The sequence below is a fragment of the Xenopus laevis genome, chromosome 6S, assembly GCF_017654675.1.
Source record: "Xenopus laevis strain J_2021 chromosome 6S, Xenopus_laevis_v10.1, whole genome shotgun sequence".
Lineage (NCBI taxonomy): Eukaryota > Metazoa > Chordata > Amphibia > Anura > Pipidae > Xenopus > Xenopus laevis.
The window spans coordinates 10,161,800-10,181,551 of NC_054382.1; the positions used below are offsets into that span (position 1 = coordinate 10,161,800).

The following is a 19,752-nucleotide window of genomic DNA, read 5'->3' on the forward strand; positions in this document are numbered from 1 at the left end:
TACTCAACATACTCTTGCACTGTTATTGCATTAGCAATTGATGCCTTTAGCAACCTATAAAGTTTTTCCATTTTTTAAACTTTATTTTTAATTTGTTTTATAGATAAGACCATAATATTTCGAACCAAACAAGGTAATGTGGTGAAGCTGAATGTGGAGCAGAATGAGTCAACGCTTCTAATAGAAAACAAGACATTTGTAAGTATTTGACATGGAATATATTTTGTGCTATAATCATGAATGAATGGCTAACTGGAAGCTATTATGTAAAATTATAATTGTTTATTGCTTAATTGTCCACAAGAGACCCAGAGAGGTCCTGCTGATTTGTGCACAACAGACAGAAGCAATAACCCACCTCCATTCTCATTTAGATTAGTTAGTAGAAAATGTCAGCTTGATGATTGTAAACTATAAATATTTCATTTCTGCAAAATAAAAATTCATTAGCCTCCACAATTCACAGAGCAAATGTTGAGTGATGTCGAGGGATGTTGATGTTGTTGTGAGTAGATCACAACAGTTGCTGCCAAGATAGATCTGGGGGAAAATATTCTAGAGAGGGTCCAGCAATGTCCAGGCTACATACATTTCTCCTAAACCCACCAATGTGTACATGACAGTTAGGGGCAGATTTAGATAGAGTTGAATATCGAGGGTTAATTAACCCTCGATATTCGACTTGCGAATGTAAATCCTTCGACTTCGAATATTGAAGTCGAAGGATTTATCGCTATTCCTGCGATCGAACGATTCGAAGGATTTTAATCCATCGATCGAACGATTTTCCTTCGATCAGAAAATGCTTAGGAAGCCTATGGGGCCTTCCCCATAGGCTAACATTGGTCTCTGTAGGTTTTCGGTGGCGAACTAGGGGGTCAAAGTATTTTTTAAAGAGACAATCGAATGGTCGAATAGTCGAACGATTTTTAGTTCGAATCGTTCGATTCGAAGTCGAAGTCGCAGTCGAAGGTCAAAGTAGCCCATTCGATGGTCAAAGTAGCCATATTCGACCATTCAAAATTTGAAGTAATTTTTCTTCTATTCCTTTACTCAAGCTAAGTAAATGGGCCCCTTAAAGTCAAGTACCTACCAAGATAGATCTGGGGGCAAACATTCGAGAGTCCAAGATCCAAGAATGTCCAGGCAACAGACATTTATAAACCCACCGATGTGTACATGTCAATTACAGTCAAGTACCTACCAAGATAGATCTAGGGGCAAACTTTCTAGGGACCATGAGCTCCTAAACCCACCAATGTCCATGCAGCTGCCTCCACTAGATTTGCCAGAAAAAGAGCTGTCATGAAAGCACTCAGCCTCTATGATAATGACATAATATTGACTGATCTCCAAGTGATATCAGGGTAGTAAAGATTAAAAGAAATTCTAGAACTACAGTGTTTTACCTCTAATGAAGGGCCTGTGTTAACATCCTTGTTACATATTTAACATATTGTAAAGAGTTTCTTATTACAAAGCCCCTGTGTCTCTGTAGCATATCACATAGATGGTAATGTAGCATGCAAATCACCCCCAACAATTCCTTTTTGATGTAGGATTGAAGCTAATTTTTTAGTAGGATTCTGTACAGACATGGATACAAAACACAGTTATTCTCCAAATCTAGAACTAAAATATACATAAATATTGGACTCCATCGTCATTGGGTAAATTTCATGTAAGCAATGTTCAATCTCTTCTCAAACCATGCCACCAGAAGTTATACTTTCCATATAGAGACAGTGCACACATTTTGACAAAGTTTTAATTCACAAGTTGCTTTGACTGTAGCTTATCTCTGTCACAACTTACTTCAATATCACTTGCACACAATTATTATTTTTTTTTTTTTTTTTTTTTTTTAAAAAGTATGACATTTAGAATTTCCACCTCAAATTTAAAGTATCTAAAGTGCTAATCCCATGAAAACACACCCCCACAAAATCCAGAAATTAGTCTTTCAAAATTAAGGTAAAACACTTTTCCACCCACACTGCTCTCATTCAGTAAATATCACATGCTGATGTAAGAACACATACAAGTCTTTCTGTACAAAATGTATGCAACCTTATAACACGCAACAATGCTCATACTCAACTTAATGAGCCGAAGAAAGGACCTTCTAAAGCAGTGATGCCCACAGTGAATATGAAAATTAAATTTAGACCCTTAATGGGAAGGCATAGTCTATTTGTACAAAAGGGGATCTATTTCCAGAGATTGTGTTGGTGTGTTATACAAAGCATTTTTCAACATATTCACTTCCAAGATGCATTTTCAAAAATGATCAACATACCACACATTACTTTTGTTTTATAATGGACAGCATGGAAAACAGTTTACCTGAATAAGTCTTTCTTTCATAGCTTTTACCATCACAAAGGTAATTTTGAAATTTACTCTGACTAACTAAAACATATATCATATTTCCATATCATAAAGCCATATATCAGATTGATGAGATCTGATATAACTGAATCCATTTGTAATTGTGGCTTAGCACCTTCTTCTTTGTCTTTGCTGTTAATCTGTTTTATAGTTGACATAGAACCATAAGGCCAAAGGCTTAAAGTATAGAGACATGAAGGACAAAGTGTAAAAGTATAGAGACATAAGGCCAAAGGCTAAGGGGCTGATTCACTATGGGTCGAATATCGAGGGTTAATTAACCCTCGATATTCGACTAGGAATTGAAATCCTTTGACTTCGAATATCGAAGTCGAAGGATTTAGCGCAGAAAATTCGATCGAACGATCGAAGGATTATTCCTTCAATCGAACGATGAAATCCTTCGAATCGAAGGATTTTAATCCAACGATCGAAGGAATATCCTTCGATCAAAAAAACTTAGGCAAGCCTATGGGGACCTTCCCCATAGGCTAACATTGACTTCGGTAGCTTTTATCTGCCGAACTAGGGGGTCGAAGTTTTTTTTAAAGAGACAGTACTTCGACTATCGAATGGTCGAATAGTCGAACGATTTTTACTTCGAATCCTTCGATTCGAAGTCGTAGTCGAAGGTCGAAGTAGCCCATTCGATGGTCGAAGTAGCCCAAAAAAACCTTCGAAATTCGAAGTTTTTTTACTTCGAATGCTTCACTCGAAGTTAGTGAATCAGCCCCTAAAAGTATAGAGACATGAAGGTCAAAGGCTAATAGTATAGAGACATGAAGGCTAAATGTATAGAGACATAAGGCCAAAGGAAAAATTATAGAGTCATGAGGCCAAAGGCTTTAAGTACAAAAACATAACACTAAAGGCTACAGTCAAAGAAACATGAGACCAATGGCTACAAGTATAGGAACATGAGGCCAAAGTGTTAATAGTAATTTAAGTTCAAAGGCTACAAAAATAAAACTGAAAGACTAAAAGCATATTATAAGGCCAATGTCAAAGAATTGATATTTGCAAACCACTATCCAGGTTAGATTCCAGAAATATCTATCTATGTGTGCAAAAATAACATAAACAGGGATGAGCCAGGTAATGATGCCCATAAACTTTAATGGGAAAAAAAATGTGTGGCAAAAAAAATGTTATTCATCAAAAAAAAAAAAAAATCATCCCTAGACTTTAATGCATTTCAGTGAATTTTATCTGGTTGCAAATTTTTTGCAAAACAGGTTAAACTCACCCATCCCTACTTATAAATACCTGTAAAAGGTATTAAAACTGAACCTATAATTTTAGGCCATGCCCCTGATCTAACCAATCTATGCACAGTTATGCCCAGCAAATTCTCCTCAGACCTAAGTTGTTTTTGGTTATTTTGTGACCTACAGCATTCAAGTTCATGACTATTGCATAAATAGTGAAGGTTGGGATGAATAGTATGTCCATGCCAAGAGAGCACTGTGATATCCTTATTGATCAAAAATGCTATTTCAGAAGTGGAAATGGGTTTTTCAAATTAAGTTTTCATTTTAGATTTTGTGACTAAGTCCATTTTCAGTAAATTTGAATCAGTCAGTGTCAGAATGACACTGACATGAATAAGTGCCTTGTCCTCTTTGATGCTTACGGGTTGGTTTTACTTAAACTGAGAAGCCATTAAAGTCTGATAACATTTGCCTCACTTATCTTTAAAGCATCTGTCAACTTTTTGACAAGGGTATTACTGTTCAACTATTGTGTTGATAAACTTAGACCAGATATCGCAATAAAAACATTTTAATGTTTTATGTTCTCAACAAGATCTGTGCATGCATTCAATTAAAAGGAAAATTAATGTCTCTCTACAGCCAATGTGTGGATGGATGCTGGGTTTTCATTGGAGGGGTTGAACTTGATGGACTTTGTCTTTTTTCAACCCAAGTTAACTATGTAACTATGTAATGTATTTCACTAATGTTCAGTGAAATGCCAGCCTTTTCTATGCAGGCAGTCATTTTGTTGGATCAGCTTGCTCGTTGTATAGCTAAATTGTTCATATACCTTGCCTTGTTCTACCATTGACTAACGGAAATTGTATCAGAATGCACACAGAACACAATGAGAAGACCCCAAATATGCCAAGCATATCTCTAAATGGATTTAATCACTAATCTTCCTACGTGTATATTATTTCTGGATTCTGGAAAATGTAGTTTAACCACAGCTGGAGGACTATGGGTCATCCTTGATTTCAATCATTTTATGCCTCAAGATTGGTCCCCAGCATTGGTCTGGGCTTCTTTATCTCTTATAAAAGGCAAAAAGGAAAGGTTGTGGAAGCACTCCATGGCTTAATAAAAATGTACTAAAATACAATGGAAGTGTTACTGATCTGGCCAAATTAACTACAGACATAGAGAAAAAGAAGAAAAATTGATCAATGCACATTCCCTGGCCCCTGTCATATCAGTAAAGCCTCCCGACATAAGAGCATTACCTGAAATAAAAGGTCTCCCGACCTGGGCATTGGTTTTCATAATAGGGCTTAGTCCTCCCCCTCCTCCTCTTTTTCTCTATGTCTCTTATAAAAGCTCTGCTCATAAATCTGTCACTCAAAATCATTAACAGGTTACAATGCATCATGTATTCATTTGTAGAAAATGCACCATAGGCGTGGAATATATACCAAGAGTAGAATCGTATTGCAATTTATTATGTCATTGTTGACTTCTCTACTCCACCATCGTGTAGTTTAGTTAAATTCATCAGTTTACGTTCCCGGTTTTTAATGGTCAGTCAGAGAAAACACATCCACATTTCCAGTACACTACTGTGTTATCAAACTTTTTTTACCTAGGTCATTTGACAGGAAACTAACTGTATCCCGAATAGGGATGTCGCGGACTGTTCGCCCGCGAACTAATTCGCGCGAACATCGGCTGTTCGCGTCCGCCGAATGTTCACGAATGTCGCGCGACGTTCGCCAATTTGGGTTCGCCTTAGCTGGCGCTTATTTTTGCCCTCTCACCCCAGACCAGCAGATACATGGCAGCCAATCAGGAAGCTCTCCCTCCTGGACCACCCCCACACCCCCTGGACAACTCCCCTTCCATATATAAACTGAAGCCCTGCAGCGTTTTTTCATTCTGCCTGTGTGTGCTTGGAAGAGCTAGTGTAGGGAGAGAGCTGTTTTGTGATTTTAGGGACAGTTGATAGTAACTTTGCTGGCTAGTAATCTACTTGATACTGCTCTGTATTGTAGGGACAGAACTCTGCAGGGATTTGAGGGACAGTGAGTTTAGGTTAGTTAGCTTTGCTGACTAGTAATCTACCTTCTACTGCAGTGCTCTGTATGTAGCTGCTGTGGGCACTGCTTCTGATCTCATCTGCTGACTGCTGTAATAACCCAATAGTCCTTGTAAGGACTGCTTTTATTTTCTTTTTTGTTTTTTTTACTTTGCTACTGTAAGAGCCCAGTGCTATTAGTCTAGCTGTGTTGGGGAGTGGGACTGGTGTGCTGCTCCTCCTAGTAGTTCACCACTACCAGCACCAACCAGAGTCAAAATTGTTACAAAGTATCTTATTTGCACCTGTTAGCTGTTCTGAGCTCTCTGCCAAAAGCCAATTAAGTTAGAAACTGTTTTTTTTCTGGCTGTTCAGTGCAGAGAAAAGAGGGACTTTCCAGTACAAAAGAGGGACAGGGGGTTGAGTGGTCAAAAGAGGGACAGTTGGGAGGTATGCAAGTGCCACCTAGCTGTGTGAGCTTTTTCACATTCTGTCTAAATAACAATAATAATTCCGTGTCCGTAAACATCACCTGAGTGATGTTTTTACAGCAGCAATAATATATTCCGTATCCACTACTGTATACGTTGCCCTTGCAGGCATTGTTTGCCCAGTCTTAAACCAAGTGCCACCTAGCTGTGTGAGCTTTTTCACATTCCGTGTCCAGAAACATCACCTGAGTGACGTAGTGTGATTTCTGCCCTTTACAGCACAAAACGCAGCGCTGTGTCAACAATGTATTTTTCAGATACATTTTTGCCCTTGATCCCCCTCTGGCATGCCACTGTCCAGGTCGTTGCACCCTTTAAACAACTTTAAAATCATTTTTCTGGCCAGAAATGTCTTTTCTAGCTTTTAAAATTCGCCTTCCCATTGAAGTCTATGGGGTTCGCGACGTTCGCGAACCGTTCGCGAACCGTTCGCATTTTTGACGCAAGTTCGCGAATATGTTCGCGAACATTTTTTCCGCCGTTCGCTACATCCCTACTGGCTACATGAACTGCAGAGATACCATCATGCTGCTAATATTAACCTAGCTAAAATGAAGGGTCTTCAGTGATCCGTTATAAATTTTTCTCTGTGAAATCATCTCAAAGCATCCCTTGTTATCATCCCTATTCCCCTAGTGCTCCCCGTACATGAGTGTTTGATTTAAACTCTGCATTATCTCATCACAAGATCCAGGCCGGAACGTGGTGTTTTAGGTTTTTTTCCTGCAATAGTTGGGAGAGAAATATGTATCACGCTTAAAGGGACATTGAGAGGACTTCAAGCGGTGCGTCTTTCTTAGATTTCCATTATTATAAAAATTTTTATAACATTTTTTCCGCCGTTCGCTACATCCCTAATCCCGAACAACCTAATTTCCCAGTACATGTTAGTTGCACGTACCATACTACATGGCCACCAAATGGAAGCCCTTACACTAGAGTCACTCAGTACACTGCTGTGCATGTTCAGAATCTTGAATGCTCAACAGCAAATCATCTTCCCAAAACACTTACAGCTTCATTAGTGGAAAGAAATGTGCCAAAGTCTAAGAATGGCTATCAGGAACAATCATGAAAGATGACTGCCACTTGCCCCGAATAAAGCTGACCATAAAAATCAATACTCTCATTACTACTGGAACATAACGTTAGCTAAGTCTGACATTTTCATTGCCTTCCCGTGGACAGGTTGTGTTGTACCTGCCCATGCAGCATGTACCATGTTGTTAAGTCTGTGTCTACCAAGAATGTTTATTTGGTGAGGATTGTGATATTATTCAGGCAACACTTTGTGTTTAGACAAGAATACGCTGTACTTTCTTACTGAAAGCCGGTAAGATTGCCTTGTTTTCTGTTTTCTGCATTTAGAAAATTGTTCCAAAAAAGATCCTTATTCCTTTCCACATGGATCATTTCAGTAAATGTGCCATTTCCAATGCGTTACAAAAACATGGATTTTCCTGCTTCTTGTTTTTGTTTATTTTCAAAAAACAATACATTTGATGAACTATAAGAACCTTCAGCTATAATGTGCATAATCGTATCTCCATGAGTGTCTACCTTAACATAAATACAGTTGTGATATTTCTGCACAATATATTCTATACCAATGCTGACCAAGATTTTCCGAGGACCAGTTGTCCAATTTGGGGTCCAATTAGTAATTATATCACCCAAAGAGGAGATCTTGGACATAATAGGAACCATAAAAATATTTTGGAGAGCCACATCTGGCCCACAGGTCACCAGTTGGGCAGTCTTGATCTAGACAGCTTAGTTTTCTCCTTAATTCTCCTGCTGAGAGAGGTTCTCTAATCCTTCCTCACTTCTATGTCACTGGTATATCAGACTGGATGGGGGTGGTTAGTAGGAGAATAGAAATGTTTGTGTGTGTAGTAATTCAGTAATATAAATTGAACATGCCTAAAAGGCATTGTTAATGATGTACTAATATCTGTGGCTTGTGATTGGCGAATTTCGCCAGGCGCGAATTCGCGGTTAATTCCCCTGATTCACCGCCGGCAAATAAATTTGCGAAACCGCCATGAAAATTCGCTTGCGTCAAAAAAACTGGACGCCGCCGTCCGTTTTGTTTGGACGCCGTTGCATTTTCGCCAGCAAATTTTGCGCCGGTGTAAAAAAAAACGTTTTATGAATTTTTCACCGTTTCAGCGAAGCAAAATGCCCCAAATTCGCCCATCGTGATTAGTTTCTGAATTCCTATTGTCGAGCTCCATACACTTACCGATTAAAAGCTTCTGATTGACAAGGATATTTTTTTGGTCCCTCTAGACTGAGTCAGCAGCGTGTTAGTCCATGAATAGGACCCCCCCAACGGGCATGTCTGACCAAGATGTTGCCAAAATTAGCCAAATATTAATCAGATTTGATAGGTTTGAAAATCCCATTGGACCAGCAGCTCATTGACACATTGAAGCAGTCTTTATCCAATGTGGCCTCTGTAGAACCTAGTGCATGATCCAATCATAGGCTCCAAGATTAGTGATGGGCAAATTTATTTGCGCGATTCGCGAATAAAAACCGGACGCATGCATTAAAAACGTGCGTCGGCGTCAAAAACGGCCGTCTGCTCGAAAAACGGGCGTCGGCTTCAAAGAGAGCCCCGGGCACAGTTTCGAGAATTTTTCGCCATTTCGCGAATTTCGAAACAGCGCAAATTCGCCCATCACTATCCAAGATAAACAATCAGATTTGCTTCTGCATGTTAGTGACCAAATTGGTCCAGATAGGCATTTTTGGGGACAAATGAATTTGTCAATGTATAGCCATTTTAAAGATATACAAGTAGGAATGACATAAAAAGTACAAGCCTTCCTATCTCTGGTATAAATAATTATATATTGGGTTCTCCCAATGTTTCATGGTCATGGGTATGGATTTTGATGCTCCCATAGATGGATAAAAAAACATTAACCAAAAATATTTATTGTCTATTTATCTGCATATTGGATTAGTTTCTTTTAGGCCCAGACATAATTTACATTTGCTTTTCTTTCCTAATAAAATCTGAAGCTGTTTGATGTTCATGCACAGAGTTTTCCTTAGAGACCCCCACTGTCCCTCACGATCTATAGATATCTCTCTTGCTCACATTAATTAAAGTAGGGTTGAAATAGGTTCAGAAGGGTAGAAGAGTTTAGAAAAGAAAGGAAGAAGATAAATCAAGTGAGAACATAGTAAATGTTCAATTCTATTGAAGTTGGCACAGTTCTGAGAACCACTGTATATAGCAGTGTTTAATTCTACTTAAATGTGAAAAAGAAGTTTTTTTTCCCAGACCAGCGCCTGCGGCAACAAAAGAGTTAAATACCAAAAATGGTGCAGTATCTTTGGTTCAAGTGGTGTCACCCGGTGTGATCCGTAACTCTAGCGAAATCTTCACTTTTCACTTCCCCAAATACACCTTATGTGGATTCTCCGTTAGTGAATTTAAATACTTTTACTTCCCATTCACCGAATGAAAATTATCCTTAAATGGCCAGAGGGCCTACTCACAGACAACCTGGTGTATAGCGCCTTAAAAATGGATTCCCCACAAATTACTCTCCAGCCTTGCGTGTCCCTCCAGATGCTTGATTATAAGGGTAGGAAAACGCAAAATAGTGTAATACTGTTTAAAAATGACTATTTAATAAAAAGCAATTACACTCACATTTCACATGTTAAAATCATCGCATAAGTCCGTTTGGATGGTGTGTGTTGTAGTCCGTCCACCCTTGTGGAGTACTGTGACCCTTCCTTGGACCTTTGATTCGCCTAACGCGTTTCGCTGTATCAGCTTCCTCAGAGGCTATAGCTATAGCCTCTGAGGAAGCTGATACAGCGAAACGCGTTAGGCGAATCAGCTTCCTCAGAGGCTATAGCTATAGCCTCTGAGGAAGCTGATACAGCGAAACGCGTTAGGCGAATCAAAGGTCCAAGGAAGGGTCACAGTACTCCACAAGGGTGGACGGACTACAACACACACCATCCAAACGGACTTATGCGATGATTTTAACATGTGAAATGTGAGTGTAATTGCTTTTTATTAAATAGTCATTTTTAAACAGTATTACACTATTTTGCGTTTTCCTACCCTTATAATCAAGCATCTGGAGGGACACGCAAGGCTGGAGAGTAATTTGTGGGGAATCCATTTTTAAGGCGCTATACACCAGGTTGTCTGTGAGTAGGCCCTCTGGCCATTTAAGGATAATTTTCATTCGGTGAATGGGAAGTAAAAGTATTTAAATTCACTAACGGAGAATCCACATAAGGTGTATTTGGGGAAGTGAAAAGTGAAGATTTCGCTAGAGTTACGGATCACACCGGGTGACACCACTTGAACCAAAGATACTGCACCATTTTTGGTATTTAACTCTTTTGTTGCCGCAGGCGCTGGTCTGGGAAAAAAAACTTCTTTTTCACATTTGAACATTTGGGAACAGTTGGAGAGACTGTGAAAAGACCAGCTACACAAAAGAATCCAAAAGGACTCATTATTCCGCAAACACGTAACATTATATATTAATTCTACTTAAGTTGGCACATCTTTTTTGAAAACTACTATATACTGTAATAATTTATTTAAAGGGACACCAAATGCTGATTTTCTGAAGTGTGATTATTACAAGACAATAAATATACTAGTGTAAAGAACGTTTTCCCTGGTGGTCTAGTGGCGAACGCTTACCCTGGTGATCCAGTGGCTTCCCCCTGGGCATACGGGGGCGCCCGCCATGCCTCCGGCAGGAAAGCCCGCCTCATGCGTCCTTCTCCTTCCAGTGCTGGTTCTCCAATGGCTGGCGCGCTTCCGGGTTTATGCGCCCGCGTGATGACTTCAAGCGCAAGGGCGCAAAATTCAAATAGTATAAAAAGGGAATTCAGTATACAAATCGTGGCCTGTTGTTAGGTTCAATTTGTAAAGTTCCTAGGTGCCTTGCCTTCGTGTATACTATCTATAAATACTGGTTTGACCGTTGTTTTGCCTGTGACTATTCTGTTCCTCTCCAATCCTGACCTTTGCCTGCCTGATTACTCCGACCTCTCCGATCCTAGCCTGCTAGTGACTACTCTGACCTCTCCAATCCGACCTTTGCCTGTCCACTGACTATTCTACCTTCTCCTATCCTGATTCTGGCCTGTCTGATTATTCTCTGCTTGTGCTGGCCAGGCCTGCCTATTCCGGGTGGTGTTCTTCCTTCTAGTATCCTAGTGAGACGATCGTGCCCCTTTGCTCGTCCAGAACCGTTAGCTTTGCTCCTCTCTCAAATAAGACCTGGCAGCATCTGATTAGCCAAAGGCTCCTCTCGAGGTGAAAGGAGGTGGTTAGAGGCAGAAGTGACAGCCGAGACCAGGGAGCTTAGCTTGGGTTCTGGATATAGGGTGCCGAACGTGACAACTAGAGAGAAGAACTCATTACAGTGATCCAAGGTGTAGTTGCAGCAGCACTAAAGCATAATAAACAGTACCCATAGGAGCACCTACACAAAGTATTGTACCCTTGACCATTGCATGTTCAAATCATAGTGCTCACAAGAGCAAGAGAGCCCTGTACTTTATGCCTGTTCTATGCCTGCCATAGAAATAGAGGACCCTGGAGTGTCCTTTACCTACTTGTATGTTATGAAGGACCTCCCTCTTGCATAAGTATAATGGATCCAGTAAGTCAATAATACTTGACTTGGAACAGTATGTTTTTTTTTATATCTTCATGGGTTTGTTTCTGTTGCTGATTCACTTGGTTTGTGCCATGGCTGGTCAATTTTGCCATTCCAATGACATCAAGCATGTCCCATTGACACTTCCTATTCTTACACTGTTTGGTTTCCAATTAATTCAAGGTAAAATTTGTGCAGCCAAAAACCAAATCTAAGCTCAAGTTGTACTAATTTGAGGCATTAATTTGACCTGAACATATTTAATTGATTTGAAGAAATAAAATTGATTAAATATGACAAATTCATTTGTAGGCCCTTTTTTTAGTTGACCTACATCAGAGAAATCTCATTTTACCCTCACTGCACATCCAACCCTATTAGGTAATATAAGTTTGCTTGATGTTAAAAAGACCTGAGCTAATTTATTCAAGATGTGACCCTTGTTGATTGTCATTTAACTGTCGATACATGTTCAACTTTCATTACCCAAGAGATGTTTCAAGGACAACTCAGCCAAACCTTACAGGTCCTGATAATATATGTTAGCACTTTAAGAGCTTTAGTCTTTGTCAGTATCTGAAAGCTCATAACTCTTGGACTGCCTGTGCAACCAGCGATGATAAGTATCCAGTTCCCCACCAAAATGTATTTTGTCTAAATGTGTCTATATTACACGCAGTCCTTCTTTCCAACAGAAAGCATTTTGTCAATTTTTCCTTGACATTTATTGTATCAGGGTATGCAGCCAGAGTATCAAAAAGCCATATAAACCTTGGTTAGTGGAATCCTGCTGTAACTCTTTCCATCTGCATTATCAGTAGCGGTTGTCATCCTGCAGCAATTTCCAACAGCAAAGTTCTACAGAGCAGACCCCTGAGACCAAAATATAAGAACTTATTCGATTACATGCAGCCATCATTCCACTTAGTGAGTTCAAGATGCTGTATAGTTTTCATTTCTACCCATAGATTCTATAATAGATTTTGAGACAACACTTTTGGCAATAAAACAAGTTATATTCCAACTAAAATTCAGGATATGCAACGTTTTTGAAAGTTTTCCCAAGCCTTGGTTACTAATGGCTCAACACAGACTTTCTAGGCCCATCTAAAAGCAATTTAGGGGCATGTTTTTGAGGTCCAGTCTATGATGCTGTTCTGAATGGCTCCTGATTATCAGCAATACACTACATTCACATTAAGGGATGTATTTATAAAAAGGTTAGACTAGAACTGAAATCTGTTTCCACTTATTTGGCACTGAAAAGTGTTTCTGCAATGCTCTGTAAGAAAGATATTGGAAAGGTCAGCGTTATAGAAATAATAACACACAATAGTGCAATGTTACTGAAATCCAACTACTTTTTCCCACTTTCCTGACTTATTTGCCATATTTTCTTGACAATTTGAGAGCATTGTAATGTATTTGTCTCTGAGTTTTGGGGGAAACTATCTCTGGGGTGCCAGATACATATTATCCAGTCTTTGGTGTAATGGAAACATGTACAAGTGCCTTATAAATAAGCTGAAATGATACAGAAATATGATGAAATGAACACATTTGTGGCCAAGATTTACAAATACGCATAGATGCACCTGCACAAAACTGGGTGAATTTTTACATTATTCTTTCAGTGCCAGGTAGAAAAAGAACAGATTTAGATGGGATTCATCTACCGCTTTTTGTCATTGCAATCATCATTATTCGCAAGTATTACTAAATGCCGGCATATTTTGCCAGCATGTACTATCAGATAAGGGAATATATCTGGTAGACATCCATATGAAATTCAAAGCAATTTTATCCTTTATTTATATAGGGCCAAAGCATTTTCTCAGCTCTTTGTAAAGGTTGCTAATCGTCCAGTGGAGCTTTCAGTCCCTATCATAATCACATAAACATCAGAACCCAACTGATATGCCTACTGACATGGGGATGATATACAAACGGCTTGTTGAAAGTGCCCTGGTTAGATTTGAACTTAGGACCCAGTGCTGCAAGCCTCCAGTTCAATTCTAACATAGGCACATTTCATTTTTTTTTTTCTAACACCTATTTTTACATTTGGTATTTTGCATTGTGCTATACATATACCAATTTATTATAAAGCTAATCTGACTTGATTGGACAGCTGCCTAGAATTTGCAATGGCTGATTAAATGGCTGGGAAGCCTGCAGGAAACTTGTTGAATCCTTAATAAAGCTGTTACATAATGTTTGCCATTAATTACATTGCCCTTATTCTGCCCATTAAAATTATGTTTTGATCCTTAAATTGGCTGTGTATATTCAGTGCATGTTTGAATTCCTTGACAATTCTACATGAAGGTGGTCCCATGTTATTTATTCCTTACTCTGTGCAGCTTGTTGGGTTTGTTTCCCTATCCCATCAGTGTACTGCTTGCCAAGCAGCTCAGATATGGGCAAATAAGTGAAACCTTATAATAACCAATAATATAAATATATTATAAGATTTTTTTTAGAGCATATGTTATCCAAATATAGCCAGTCTTTGTACAGTACTGTTTTATTTTTTTATTTTTTTTTTAAAGTTGAAATAGATCTAAACATAAGGTGTCAGACTAAGGAATTCAGAATAAAGTCCAGATCATCTCCCTGTAATTTATTCAGCTACAAGCTAAATGTGTACAGAATGCTCCACAGGTGTCTGAGGTAAGCACTACATAACATGCATAATTTAAATCATATTGCCTGCGGCATTCACACATTTACCAATCCATTTGAAAAACTGAATTTAGAATTCACTTTACGCTATGCATGATAATTTTCCACTCCTTTTGTCTTTTTTTCCTGTCCGCCAGAACTTATCTTAAATGCTTAAGTGATTATGATGAATATTTCAATATATATTGTATCATGTCGTTCTTCGGGAACAATATAGCGGGTTAAAAAGAACGTTACAGAGTTTAATTGGACCTTGTTGTTAATATTTCATATTATGGTTTACATGTGCTGTTAATAAAACATATCGCTTCCATTTATAAACTGTAACGCTGCCTTGGAATGAATACGCTTGGCGCATTCTACATTACAATAGTATTCAAGGACTTCCTATTTCAGATTAGTATATTGCACATTATTACAAATTATCCTTGGTATTTTACTTCTGTATCACTGCTTTTGTTTGTAAGATTAAAGGAATATATTATCAACAATTGTTAACCACACATAAAAGCTTTATGATATTTCTAGATTTATCAATTTCTCTGCACTGGTACCGTTACAGATAAACCATTTGGATAGGCGTTAGTATGCAGGTTAAATGCGGGCTGGTGGGTCTGTGGGTTTCTGGTTATTTATAGCAAGTTTGTCCTGCTCCACCCACTTCTGATGATGTCACTTCCAGTTTACAGCAACAGCACTTCCTGTTTCTTGGTGATCAACGGGCCTCAGAACAGGTTGCAGATAAGGTACAGTAGTTGCAAGTCCTGTAGCGGGTCTAGTGGGTAAAAATTTGGGTTTCTATTGATGGAACACACTAAGGGAACCTAGTACTAGCAAAGTTATCCAACACAAAATCTGGTGAGTTATTTGTAAATGTCCTTGTCCAGAATTGCACTGCATTTGCAATGAGGTTTAAATTGTTGCTAAACAAACTGAATTTTTCTGGATTACCTGGTTTGATCCATAATAAATCAGTCCCCAAGTGTACTGTACAGTCCATTCCAGTGTCCTTAAAGGGCATGTAAAGGCAAAAAATAAAACTATATATATATATATATATATATATATATATATATATATATATATATATATATATATATATATATATATATATATATATATATATAAAACATCCAAGATGGGGAGCTGCTGTGGTCAACTTTGAAGGTCTGGGTCATTACTGTTATAGGGCTGCTGAGAGTCTGAGCTGGTGCAGTAAGTTCAGTATATAACATACAGGATTACTAGTCATATTTTTATTTGACTTTAGTTTTCCTTGAATCATTGGAGGTGATTAAATTAATCACTAAATTCTTTATGAAATTTACCAAATTTAACTAGACATTTGGCTCAAATTTCCATCATCACTGGTTTTAAAAATGTAAAATGAGTTTGAACATCATTGTTGCATATCTTCCACATATAATGAGTGGCATGGTACTCCGCGTGATCTGTGCTCCATCTGTATGTTTTATTCCCCTTTGATACCACCTACTTTGGAAAAGTAATAAACAGAATATACTGTATACAGGTAGGACTGTGGTATATTATCTTATACAAAACAAAATCCAGCAGGGCTCCATTTCTTTGGTTGTAGGAAAAGCACGAGAGGAAGATCACCTCTTGAAATTCCATTCCAGCCTATACTGACATATCCATAATAAAGAAGAAAGATCTCATTGTAGATTCTCATTAAGGGCCCTACAGGTTTTACTACAAACACCATTACTATCTAGTGAAAGTTATTATGTGCTTTTTTCGGATGTGCATGAGCGTAATATCTGAACATCTGGACTCTTTATTGGCATTAAAACTTGCTTTGTCTGTCTGCAGTAAAGTCGCTCTGCTACTAAGGGCTGCTCATTTAGGTTCAACTGGGAATGTTCATACCATACAATCCGAGGCATGCTCAGCTCATTCTGCATGATGGGCCTTCCTCAAAGAATTTTAATTAAATCATCATTACTTCGAAATTCCAGGGGAAACATTGTCTATAGTCATTCAGGGCTGTGAAGAAGAACAGAAGCCTCCAATCTGTGGATTTACAGCCTCTGTTGAACTACAACATCCATCATCCTTGTCAGGTCACAGAAGATATCATTTTGATAAATTTAGTTACAATATATTGGGTCATTTCATTCCACTGGTCTCCTAATGGTCCACATATCATCTGGAGGTCAGAGGAATGACATGACCCAATACAATGGGATTTTCTGCCTGGTATCTTAGATACAGATGGAGCCCTGATTAGATTTTGATCTGCATGGCAATGCTTTTTTGTCCCATACATGGTATAAGAGATGCCGATAAGTTTATTTTCAATTGTCTGGACTTGGTAGTGTTGAAAACAGTTGTAATTGAATTTACAAAGCTTTGGAAGTCAGAAAGGAAAGTAGAAGAATCTGATGTCTGTCTGCAGTGGTGCATAAAGTCGCTTGTCTGTCTGCAGTGGTGCATAAAGTCGCTCTGCTACTAAGGGCTGCTCATTTAGGTTCAACTGGGAATGCTCATACCATACAATCCGAGGCATGCTCAGATCATTCTGCATGATGGGCCTTCCTCAAAGAATTTTAATTAAATCATCATTACTTCGAAATTCCAGGGGAAACATTGTCTATAGTCATTCAGGGCTGTGAAGTAGAACAGAAGCCTCCAATCTGTGGATTTACAGCTTCTGTTGAACTACAACATCCATCATCCTTGTCAGGTCACAGAAGATATCATTTTGACAAATTTAGTTACAATATATTGGGTCATTTCATTCCACTGGTCTCCTAATGGTCCACATATCATCTGGAGGTCAGAGGAATGACATGACCTAATACAATGGGATTTTCTGCCTGGTATCTTAGATACAGATGGAGCCCTGATTAGATTTTGATCTGCATGGTAATGCTTTTTTGTCCCATACATGGTATAAGAGATGCCGATAAGTTTATTTTCAATTGTCTGGACTTGGTAGTGTTGAAAACAGTTGTAATTGAATTTACAAAGCTTTGGAAGTCAGAAAGGAAAGTAGAAGAGTCACAGTATGGAGTTCCTACGCTTATAAAGATGTTCTGTATAATTAACAGCACCAGATAAGACTGATGACCATCTCATTGCTGCCTCTGATCTAACCATGATAAATTGTTTTACATTCAACAGAACATTAGTTACACAACTAAATTGCAGCCTGTGCAGGGAAAGACATGACCTGCCTCTAAATGGAACTTGAATTCAGGTAGTTAAACTGTTATATATCAAAACTATCAGCTGCTTTATAAATGATGCTTTCTATGGGACACCTTCTGAGCAGGCTGTGCTGCACTAAATCCAAACATAAAGCTGAACTACCCCTTCCAACATACAGAGAGTCTATGGTACTTTGAAGAGGAAGATAAAGGAGGAAACTTAAAGGTATTAGGACTCATTTACGCCTTCAAATGCCGTGTGTGACTTGCATAATAATGGGGCCAGATACCTAGTTGGCAAGATGGCACCAGTAGAACAAGAAGGCAACAGTTAGACTTTCTATCTTTGTTGGCTAGCATGTGCTAGATTGTGACTAGGAGTTAAGTTTAGCAACAGCTGCATGGCTATAGGATTGACCCCTTGCACGGAACCTGTAGTTTTTAATCAAATGTCATAATAAAGGTGAATATTTTTGAACTGAAGTTGAACTGAGCGATCCTTGACCTTTGGAGTGCACTGCAACACGTTGTGGATTTTGGCATAGGTTTGACCCCCCTACTTTATATCATTGCTGGTGAGACCAAAAAATCTGTTTATGCTCCTAGATCCACCACCCCAGGCAGAGCTCCAAAGCCAATGTACTTAATGTTAAACACAACCTGACACAGAAGGACTGAAAGATTCTCTGTTAAAATAAACTCTTTAAACAATATCATCTGGCACATCTTTCCTGACTTTTAAAACATCAGTTAAAAGCATTGATTTTATTTGCAGTGGGTCAGGGACTGTGCTTGTCATTTCTAAGATAACCCCTATATAGTGATGGCCGAATTTATTCGCCAGGCGCAAATTCACAGTGAATTCCCGCGTCCGTTTTTTTACGCCGGCGCATTTTCGACAAGTGAATTTACGCTGGCATCAAAAAAACAGATGCCAGCATCAAAAAGGAGACGCCGGCGCCGTTTACCGAATTTTTCAGCGAAGCGAAACGCCCCAAATTCACCAATCACTACCCCTATATTCTATATTGGAATTATAAAGCATTGAATGTGCCGGCAGCATAATAAATGGCACCTCTTTACCATTAATGGATATCATTCAAGGACTTTTGAAAAACCCGTACCTATATTATATATACCTGTACCTATGTTATAGATAAGTCTTTATCATTATGTTACATGTTACAAAATGTGCCTGGGTGTTGTATTTGGGAACTCAACCTATTGTTTTCACTTCTAACAATTCAGTTGGAGATCTATAAATGTAATTCCAACTGATGGTCCTGTTTTCTTTCTCTGCACTGCCCTTTCTGCCTCTTAAAACAATGTAGCAACCAGTTCATTAATAGACCTTTATCATTAATAGACATTGTAGGAATGCCCTTTAATTGCAAATACACTGTCACATCACTTTAAAACCCAGTGAGAAAGCATTAGTGGTCAGGCTAGATCCAGAGCGGGCCAGCCAGGGCCCAAGAGGGGTGCCTGCGAGCGTGTGTCCCACCTGGCAGTGTGCAATTACAAAGAGTGTCATATGAGAGGCTGGAGGATTGAGCCCTGTGACAGTCTCACTGTAATACTGGAAGGCGATGACAATAAAGAGATCGTGTTTGACTAGAACTCTCTGCCTGGTGTAAGTAACTGAAGGTCTCCCCCCGCTGGAAGGTTGGACCACCCCTTAACTGGTAAGGCACAGGTCATAAGTAACCCACTATTACAAACTGGTACTACAGTTGCTACGAATAAAAATGAAAATATGGGATTTTTTTTTCAAGAGAATGTGGCATCTGTAACTGACACCTAGTTTTGGACCTAGCACAGCCCCAACAAATATTGTTTAGTATATCCGAATGGCCATAGTGATGGGCAAATAGATTTGCCTGGCATGGACTCGCAGCGAATTTCCGTGTTTCCCGCCCGCGAATATTTGCGTCTCAAATTCAACAACGTAAAATCGGGCGCGACAAAAAAAAAAATTGTCACGCGTCATTATTGACTCGCGCATAAAAATTGTAGCACGTCGGACACCCATTGACTTTATTGCATTTGGACAAAATAGTCGCGCGCAAAATTTGAATTCAA

The 19,752-nt window shown here is 38.8% G+C and overlaps 1 protein-coding gene across 3 annotated transcripts in view; it reads left to right on the top strand.

Moving 5' to 3' along the window:
- LOC108719662 (dipeptidyl aminopeptidase-like protein 6) overlaps positions 1-19,752 on the top strand; it is a 757,132-nt gene that overhangs the window by 593,270 nt on the left and 144,110 nt on the right. For all 3 annotated transcript variants that reach the window (XM_041567354.1, XM_041567352.1, XM_041567353.1), the window contains exon 4: positions 104-198. In XM_041567354.1, coding sequence (XP_041423288.1) covers positions 104-198 — 95 coding nt within the window. The remainder of the gene's footprint in view (positions 1-103; positions 199-19,752) is intronic.